The 10,772-nt window shown below is 33.1% G+C and overlaps 1 protein-coding gene across 1 annotated transcript; it reads right to left on the minus strand.

The window, feature by feature from the left end:
• Positions 1–693: 693 nt before the first annotated feature.
• On the minus strand, positions 694–3,823 carry LOC108196553 (pentatricopeptide repeat-containing protein DOT4, chloroplastic). Its single transcript, XM_017363878.2, has 2 exons — positions 1,565–3,823; positions 694–946 (listed from the first exon to the last, which is right to left on the minus strand). The coding sequence occupies exon 1, from the start codon at positions 3,685–3,687 to the stop codon at positions 1,792–1,794; it is 1,896 nt and encodes a 631-aa protein (XP_017219367.2). The 5' UTR covers positions 3,688–3,823; the 3' UTR covers positions 694–946; positions 1,565–1,791.
• Between the last annotated feature and the right edge of the window lie 6,949 nt (positions 3,824–10,772).

Raw genomic sequence — 10,772 nt, forward strand, 5'->3', positions numbered from 1 at the left:
TATGTTCTGGAGACCTGGAGACCACATATGTTCTGCAAGTAAAATATTTCATAAAAACATTGCAAAACGTACAATTTTACAAATCATGTTCAGCGAAATCATTATTTCATTTAAAATCTTGAATATCATATAAGTTTTACATGTAGAACATTACAAAATGTTTTGTTCTATGAAATATGTTTAGTTTGCCGAACATTTGTTCAACTTGCACAACATACATTATCTACTTATTAAATATAGATGATTTTCAACAATTTTAATGAATACATGATATTTGTGGAACATATTTTATAAAATAATGTATTTTATATTGTTTTGATCGCTGAACATACGTGGTCTCCGAGGTCTCCGATGAAATAGCGGTCTCCATAGAACTTTTCTCTATATATATAAGATAAAGGAAGATAAGACTTTTAACACTAATCCTATTAGTATTAATAATAATATAAAACTTCTTTTTATTATGTAATTAGAACTCATTTAATTAAAAATCTTTTCATTGTATAATTAAAACTCATCTAATTTTTTCTCTCATTGTCTAATTAGAACTAATCTAATTAGTTAATAATAAAATTTCAGAATTACAACTTCCTATTGTATGAATGCAGAGAGTCATACAATAATATATAACAACTTCCTTGTTTTTACCGAATGATTTAAGCAATAAATAGTCGTAAAGAACAGCCTTATGGGTATAAAGAACTGGGCTCAAATTATATATTGATTGTGTTCGACAAGTTTACATGCTACCTTTCATGGCTCATGCAAAGTCGATGTCCTGTTGAGAATAATTAGAAAGAAAAGGCCCAAAGGAACTAAATGGACATACCCTTGCCTTGGTGAGTTGGTGACATTTGAAGTCGTGCACTGAGCAGATATACATGCTCAGATACAGTCACTAGTTCACTGCATCAGCCCTCTCCACTCCAGCACAACCTAAAAATTCCTGCGTCAAGACAGAAAATAATTAAGCAGCAACAATGAATAATCTCAAACATAATAGTGTATTAATAAGTTGAGGTGACAATAATGAAGTGAGAATGTAAGATCATCAAGGAATTATATTAATAGAGCCATAGACGGATGGTCGCGCTCCATGGAGAATATATTTTAACGTGAGAACAATATTAGGAGTGCAGAACAATGGTTCTCGCTATTCTTATGCTAACAACTATTCTCACTCAATTACACGGAAAAGATACACAAGCCTCTATAATATATTAGTATTTATTTATATTAAAAACAATCTTTCTTATGACAAATAAACAACATTAGTAAATAAGAAATAATGCTTTGTTAACCAGCAAAGAGACAAGAGTTACCAAAGATATAATTCAGATAACTAGTAAAACAGGCACTAGTCGCTAGAGAAGAGAATTTTTAGGACTGATGGATAAAACCCATAACAGATGATCCCTCTTAATATTGCAACAAAACTTACATATTAACTTCAAAAAGATATGTTTATCATGCAATAACATGTATGTGATATCTTCATTCAACTCATGCTAAAAAAAAGATAGCGACAAGCATTTTTGGCCTAAAAGAAGTATGCAAAGCTCACCATGACTTTGAGTAGAGTCTTTTTATCACATGCATTCCCTGATGATACTTGTGTCAGATGATTGCCATCATGCAAAGGTGTACTCATATCTTTCTGGGCATCGGTCCTTGAGAAACCTTTAAATCAATACTTTCATGTTTAGGGTTTAAAGTAATCACAGTGTGTATGGCTGTTTGCTCATACAACCCTCATAAACCTTGGTTCTTCTCTACCACACTTTCATTACTTCATGGATTCAATAAAGCTAATCCTGATGGCTTAACTAAGTTTCTGCTATCCATTTGTTTTCTCACTCTTACAGCATCATCCCATCTTCCAGCTCTTACATACATGTTTGACAGTGTCACATAGTTTCCAGCATTATTAGGTTCCAATTGTACCAAATTTTCTGCTGCAAGTACGCCAGTAATAACATTCTGGTGTGCTCGTGAGGCTGAAAGAACAGCCCCCCATAAGCACTTATCAGGCTTCACAGGCATTCTGTTGATGAATTCAACAGCGTCATTAAGCTGACCAGAGCGTGCGAGTAAATCAACAACACAAGCAAAATGTTCTGTTTTCGGTTCAAAGCCAAACTCTCTAGTCATTTTGTGGAAAACTTGGAGTCCTTCATCTACAAGACCGGAATGGCTACATGCTGATAGAACCGAAGTAAACGTTGAAGAGTTAGGGCAAATCTCAGAATGGCTCATTTCCTGCAGAAGGTGAAGAGCGGCTTGGCCAAACCCATTCATTCCGAACCCTCCAATGATTGCATTCCAAGATACAACATCTCTACTTTCCATGTTAACAAATACAGAATGTGCAATGGTACTGCATCCATTTTTAGAGTACATATGGATAAGTGCATTAAGAACAGTAATAACAGAATTGAAACCATTTCTCCAGATATAGGCATGGATTTCTTTCCCAATTTTCAAATCACAGACAGGCAAAATAGTGGACAATGTAGTTTGATCGTTTTGAATTTTAAGTATATGCATCTTTCTAAAACATGCTAGCGCTGAATGTGCCATTCCTAAATGAGCAAGACTATGAATCATCGCACTCCAAGTAACAACATCAGACATGTCCATAAAATCAAATACGTTACCCATTTCTGGCATTCTCCTATTTGTCGCATACATGACCAGCAAGGCAGGTCCAGCTGACTTGTAGAATGCAGTAATGTTAATAGTTTTTATTCCATGGGCATGAATTTCTCTCCCAAAGTTAAAACCCTCTACATGTCTACAAGAAACAAGGACACTGGAAAGACAGTCCAAATCGGGACAAACTTTTCCTATAGACATCATTTCCCTAAAAATACTCAACGTGACTTCATGCTCTCCGATTCTTGAATAACCTGATATCAAAGTAGTCCATGAAATTATATTAGGCTCCTTGATCTTCTTAAAAACATTAGAAGCCTCATCACATTGCCCCATACGACAATAAGCATCCACGATAGTGTTCCAAGTGACAGTATCAGGCTCAAATCCTCCCATTCTCATAAAACCAAACAACTCAATAGCCAACACTAGAAACCCACTACTCACATACGCAGATATAAGTGAATTCCAAGACAGTAAATCTCTTTCCACCATTGCATCAAAAACCCGTCTAGCACCCGCAACATCCCCACATTTCGAGTACATATCAATCAAGGAATTGCAAATTTGCAAATTCATTTCAACCCCAAACACCACAGCCTCTTTGTGTATCTGCATTCCAGTTTCTAGGCACAATGACTTTGTACAAGCCCTTACGACATTCGGAAGAACATACTTGTCAGGGAACACTCTATTTTTTTTCATTTCATTGTAGCATGCTAAACACTCTTTGGTCATTCCATTACGAGAATAGAATGCTAGCATTGCAGTCCATGCAAACACATTCGGGTGAGACAATTGATCAAACACATGGTGGGCAGATATAATATTATTACAATCTGCATACATTTGCACCAACTTGGTGGCCATGAAAGGATTTTGATGGAGGCCATGGGTGATTATTTGTTGATGGGTTTGTCTTCCTTGTTGCAGAGCTCTTGATTTGCTGCAATGTTGAAGAAAATGGTTAAGTTGTATACTGGACAGGAATTTTAAGGGTGGCTCTGTTAGAAATTGTTTTGAGAGTGCCATAAAATCACTCTATAATCTAGACTTTAAAGGGACATAATTTTAAAGCCAGGGAAATTATAGGCGGGTGATTGCATCAAAAAATTATTCTTTAAAAAAAACAATATTCTATTCTCTCCTTCGTTCAAAAGGTGCATCAAAAAATTATTCTTTAAAAAAATAAATATTCTATTCTTTCCTAAAAATGGCCAGCTGAATTTTATTTTTTTTGTCAGGGTCTACATACACGTAGATAAATTGTATCGAATACAATAGATGCCACAAGGGAATTCTTTCATTTAAAAAAGTTTATTTTCTAACTGAAGGTCATGCAAGATGGCTCGATAAGTTTAGAAAATAAAACCTTAAGCTCTGTTCACTTGGTATGAATGGAATGAGGCTGGAATGGAATGACAATTACAAAGGAATAAGGAAGGAATGAAATTAATGAAATTTAAATGTGTCATTCCATTCCATTAGTCCAACCAAACAATTTTTATAAAAGATTAAGCATTCCATTCCTTCAAAAATGAATGCATTCAAGTGAAGTGAACACAACATTAATGATTGAAAAGATAAAACCCATCTTCATTCTTCCAAAGAATCATGAAAAAAAAACAAAACAAAACAAAACATAAATCAATAAAAAAAATCATAAATATTTATACGACATGTGTTTTTATTAAAATTTTCTTACCGCTCAATTCACTATGACACTATTTCACGGCTCACGCTATTAAACATGATAAATTGCAAACGTTTGAACGTATTGTGTTTTTGGCAAATTGAAGTTACAGACTTGTTCAAATGCAACGGAGTGCTGAAGCAGCCTAATAACATGGGCCTAAGCCCCTTGTCGGTATAAACTGCAGTTGATATACAGGCTGCTTATAATTTAAATGACATCGTATCCATCAGTATCACATTCGTCCTATTCAGTTCCTGTTGTGGCCCAAATTGAAAAGCAAACAGAAATGTACTACTGTCACAGTGTCACTGACTGTCATACTCTTACCTATACATTATATTCACAAATATATTAACCGGTAAATAAAATATGGTTTTCATCTTGTTGCATCTTCTAACAGTTTAAGATTTCAGATGAAATGGTTCTCTACATGGTATAGATATGCATTTTCCTAAAATATGTCTTATTTTAATAGGAGCTCGTAGCTATATCATATAATAAAGAGGAGTTATTGACAGATTTTTTTCCAGAAATTTTCTGATATATTATGCAATTATAGCAAACTAAAAATTCATGAATAAAAATTTGATGTTTAAACATTTATTTAAAAAACAAAAAATTTAAAAAATATTATGCAACTATAGCAAACAAAAACTTAGAGGGACATGGAGTAATTTTCATTTATATCTAAGTTAGACTTCATCATAATATGTAAATCCAACCCATTTTTTTAACTTACCCAAACCCCTCTTCCCAAGCCTGCACAAAGGACCGATCATAAATCATTGATCGAATTACAGCAAGTCTGATAGTGTCTATAATCTTGATGCTGCACAGGACTTCGGCGACTCGCAACAAAAAAATTGAAAACATGAAATTAAAGTGGCCGTAGTCAAACGGGCTATTATCTTACAATTCAAGCCAAGATTCCTTTTAACTTTTTATTCATGGACCACAGTGTAATGTCAATATAGATGATAAGAAGAGCCATGTGCATGCATGCTCCTAACGCAACTCTAATCTAGTACTGTCCTTCGTCTAACGATTCATCTTCAACAATTTATGGAAATTACTACTCACCTCTTTTATGTCCCATATATATAGGCAAACAAATTTTAAATTTATTCACGTCGACAAGTCGTCCAAGATGTGGTCTGAATTTCAGCACCTGGCCTCTTATTTTCGCCAACCAATATCGTGGGTGTTTGTTTGCAACTTAAAAACTCGGCTTCTGTTTTATAAGTTAGAAGCACTTATTTGTACCGTTTGTGTAAAAAGTTAAAAAGCACTTATAAAAAGCCACGAATGCTAGCTTTTGTTTCACGACTTCTACTTATTTCTCAAACACTTTAATCACTTATAAGTCTTAATTTGCTTCTAACTTCTGCTCAACTTTTTTATTTTAAGCAAAAAACACTTATTTTAAGCTCACCCAAACGGCCCCGATCATATCCGTGCCTTCAAAATCTCGAATATTTCTTGGATTCCAATCTGTACAAGATGAATAAAGGAGAGCTAGGGTTGTTACAACATCAAATCAATCTACCAAACGCTTATATAACTAGTGAAAAGGATTGTCTCCTATTTTGAACAGGAGGGGAAAAATATTTAATCACAAAAGTTAAAAAAGAAAAAATTAGTTAAAAAGAAGAGTAAAATATATTGTGTATGGAAATGGAATGGAATGAATAGTGTAATTCTTTTCTTTTTCTGATTTCTCCGCCTCACTGATGAGATTCGTTTTTTTGCCCCCCTTCTTTCCTGGGGTCCTTTTCTAATCAACTTTTGAGGGGGTTTTCTTACTTAAAGTTGTTTAGAGAACCAATAACAAGTTTTATAGTACGAACTCGGTCCCTTGGAAAATGCAACATCTCTTTCTGCATTGGATCCATCATCATCCTATCCGCATCAACTCATTGACTCTGGTGTGTTTATACATCATTTCAGTACGTGCAAGAGAAAAGAATTAAAGTCTGTGATCATTGCCTCAATTCTCCTCCTCCTCAATGTATTAGTATATTCATGCATGTGTTTTGTGCGTGCTCAGTAAATTTCTTTACTAAAAATGTAAGAAAATAGCGTTTTTTCATTAAATTTACTCGTAACCTGTTCCGATACCAATTTCACGATTCAAATATTTATCAATACATCAAAATCAGCTACATATTAGAAATGACATAGCTATAATCTTTATAATGTAACACTCAGCGTCACATTTCGAGCTACAGAACATCCCAACAAGGACATGGATGATAGACTGATAGTGTTAGTGACCACGAAGCAAGCAACCAAACTACTTAAATTAGTAAAAAGGGAAAGTGATTAGATCTCACAACCATCGAAAATGCAGGGATAAATAAATAGCATAATCAGTCCATTCATCACCACTTGTAATGATTCAGATTCAAGTTAAAGTCGGGTTATTTTGATTAAAGGTCCAAAAAGATAGGCTTTGGCTGGGACAGAGAGACCCTTTTAGTAAGATAGGCCTTTTCCATCGTCCAAATTTTGATTAATTTAGTAGAGAATATCCATACTCTACTTTTTCCGTGCCCACCTACATCACAAATAAATTAATTCTATCCATGTGCCTTTGTCTATTTACCAGCTTACTCTGCTGAACTTGCCTCTAGCCTCTTGTTAGGTGCCAAGGGTGAGAGCAAACTTGAAACTTAACAAACATGTTTCAAATTGATAAAATTTAAATTACTCAAATACTCCTGCATTAAAGAGCGAACTTAACTAAAACAAAACTGAAATAGAATACATTCCACGGTCATTCACCCAGTGACCTTGAGCATAAGGAACAATTGGTGGAACCTGTGTTAATTTTGAAGACATCTTAGATATAAGCTGTAGTGAAGTTTGGAAAAGGTTTTCCTGCCTTAAATTTGAATACTGCAGTATTACCTATTTTTAATCGTGGTACTAGTTAGTTGAAAGCTAGGGTAGCGTATTTAATTACCTCCATTTGCCTTTCTCATTTTTTTACAATATTTTTATATTGTTTGAAACGACATATTTTAAGAAGCGTATAAAGTATAGTTTAATATCTTATTTTCCAAAAAAATTATAAAAATTTAAATATTATACTTTTATTCTGAAAAAAAGTCTAAAAATGGAGTAATATATTAACCAATATTTTATGAAAGTATTAGAATAAGGGTTCAATCCCATCCTCAATATAAACGATTTAAGGGAAGAGAGAGAATTAGATAAGAGCTAGGGTAGCATATTTAATTAAAGAGATAAGATAATAAATTATGCCCCATATATTTACGGGATATAAGTGAATTTGTCATTGGCATGTTGTTGGGCCACGCTACAAAGAAATGTCAGGTGACAACTGACATGCTGCAGAGAAAATAGCTAGAGTGACATGCATGCACCGATGCACGGAGCTGGAGTCCGGAGATTTCATACCGGCCAGTTCGATGCATCATAGATTGTAGGAGTATATGTTTAGCCACTGAATCCAGTCGTATACATGTTTCCCCAAAATTGAACCGTGTTAAATATACGGATTGATAGTTTGCAACTGAAATGTTATATATAGTCGGGGACGCAATAGACTGATAGTCTTTTCTCTTTTCAAAACTTAGATTGCCTCCACTTGGATGTGACGAGGAGAAAATATAATGAAAAATTATAATCATTTAAATGTAGAGGAACAAGGAGAGAATATAACGAAAAATTATTAATAAATTTGACGGAGAAAGAAGAAATATAAGACAATAATGATTAAATATGAGTGAGTCATAATGAAGATGGTATAGAAAAATATGATGAATAAGTGAAACGAGCATCTTTCCAAAAAAGAGGATTAAGTTTCAAGTTTAAATATTTTGACTACAATGACTGAAAAAATGAAAATTTTATAAGCATTCTCTGATCACTTCAAGTTACAATATAAATTTCATTCAATTCTTCATCCTCATAATCAAGTGAACGCAATTTTAGTTTACTAAGATCGTGTTCACTTGAATAGGTTGAAATGAAAAAATAATAATAAAATTTATAATAAATTTAGGGTTGCCAGATAAAAAATATTCATTATTTAAATTAATTGAACATCTAAACCACATATTTTGGAAGGAAAACTCGTTCTATTTTTTCATCATATTTCCTTGTGATCTTCATTATAAAAAATTTAGAATTATTTATATTTAATTGTCATCTTATAATTTCTTATCTTTCTATAAAACTTTTTTATTTGCACATAATAGAATGAAGAGTGAATGAAATTAAATTTGTACTCTAAAGTTGGGTTATAATTTTTTTCTATATAATTTTTATTTCTTCAATCATTATTTCTCAATTATTTCAACTAGAAATGTATCTTATAAAGATTATCTTCGTCATGTTTTCTAATAATTCATCACAAAAAATTTAAGCCAACTCGCATAGTCATTATTGTTTCGTCTTTCTTGTTTCGACATATTTTTTATAATTTTCTATTTTATAATCTCTTCATTGCATTTTATCTAAATTAACACAACCTAATAATCTTGTTAGAGAACGTTTAGTCCTGTTTCATTAAGAGTAAGAATCCAATTTTTAATAAAAAAACCGAAAAATGTAATAATCCGGTCAATATATAAATAGTCTGGTTAATAATAATCAGCCACCATTTCATTTAGAATAGAAACTCGAATCCGTTAATAACAATGAGATTGATTTTTTATATTTCATAATTTCTTTTTCATGATAATTTGGGATGGAATCTTTCTCCCCTGCACCTTTGCGTATGTTGACGATTGAAAAATAACCTAAGTTTGAATCAATTGTTGCATGTAATAATCTACGTCCAATATTGACATGCATATTTTGATATCATTAATGATTTTTCTGTTTTTACCAACCTCATTGCAATCAGTTATCATAAATAACGACGGAATGACTTATGGACAGTATTAATGAGAAACCGGACCGAATTCAACTACATCCAAAAACTTATACTCCTAAGAAACTAATTTTGAATTATGGCAAAACGGTAAAACCAGTTTATGAAAAATTAACCCCAATTTCGCAGCTTATTAGAAGTAAGTAATCAAATGATGTACAAATTTTCAGACAGGCCATTGTGAAGATTCGGATAGGAAAATGACAAAATAGAAGTGAATTCTCTAGAATCATGACGCCTGTATGAAGCAAATTTAAGTGAAAATTTGAGTGACATCGAGCTCCAGCTCCGCCACTCCCGTTTGGTGGTTATTCTGGCACACTGTACTTGTGGCGTTGGCCGTTGGGTTTTCACCAGTACTTTACATGATTATTTTACATTTCTAATTTCACATTCGTGCTCTCTAATGCAAAACCCACCGCATTGTTCTCAAGTCTCTGACTCCCTCATTCGCACTTGGTTGTACATTTTACGGGTCAACAAAAAATTTATTAAATTTTTAGTATATCTAATATTATAATGTGAAGGTTTGACTTAGCTCATTTTTTTTAAATAAAAATTTATTTTTGGAGATACATACTCCCTCCGTCCCACCCATTTCTTTACACTTCCTTTTTGGGGTGTCCCATCCAATTCTTTACATTTCAAAACTTACCAAAAATAGTCAATGGGTCCCAACACTTCTCCATTTTTCTTTACTTTTCACACTACTTTTACTCCACTATCAATGGGTGGGACGGAGGGAGTATAAAGGTATACATTTTTCTGAAATAAGTTCTTGTTTTTTTTGTTAAATGGTGATTATAAAACACCTTCTTAATATTGTTATTTGTAAAAATTATAGAAAATTTGTATTTTTGTGAAAACAATAAGCTCCTAAGTTTAAAAATAAAAACTCGCCCAAATACACCTATTATTTTAAGATCAGGATTCAGTAAGAAATTTGATAAATAGTTTTTACTTTTAAACATATTTTATTTTTTTAAATCAGGTTATTAGTTTCATTTGGATCCCGTAAATTGATAAAAAATATTTGTAACAGGAAATATACTATACAATTTAAGCAACCCACAAACCGACACTCATGCCACACCCAATTTACATAAAAACACATATTTGGTGCCAAAAATACAAAATAACAGAGCAAAATTGTAGGGGCAGGAAAGTAATTGACAAATGAAAAGCGAAAAACTAGCGGAGAATAAAAGTAGGGGTAGGATGGTAAATGACCAAAATTACACAATAATTATGCTTAAGACCAGTTCTGTACCAAACGGACTTGAGAACGTTATATATGTGAGTGATTCGTAACAACAACCAATAATATTCTCTCTTAAATTCCATCGTTATCCGGTAATGTCTAGCACTGTGACTTTGTAATTACCCAATTCTAGCCAAGCCTCCTTTCATAACGGTGCCGTCAATAATCCCGTTACGGGTATTAAAGTTACGGCCACCCGTTAACGGAGTTAGGACCACACGTAACGTGGTTTATAACAACCATCTAACGGACGATCA

Source organism: Daucus carota, chromosome 7 (assembly GCF_001625215.2).
Source record: "Daucus carota subsp. sativus chromosome 7, DH1 v3.0, whole genome shotgun sequence".
Taxonomy (NCBI): domain Eukaryota; kingdom Viridiplantae; phylum Streptophyta; class Magnoliopsida; order Apiales; family Apiaceae; genus Daucus; species Daucus carota.

Bases quoted from the DNA above. Each gene is read 5' to 3' on its own strand.
- LOC108196553 (XM_017363878.2), bottom strand. From the start codon at position 3,687: ATGGCACTCTCAAAACAATTTCTAACAGAGCCACCCTTAAAATTCCTG.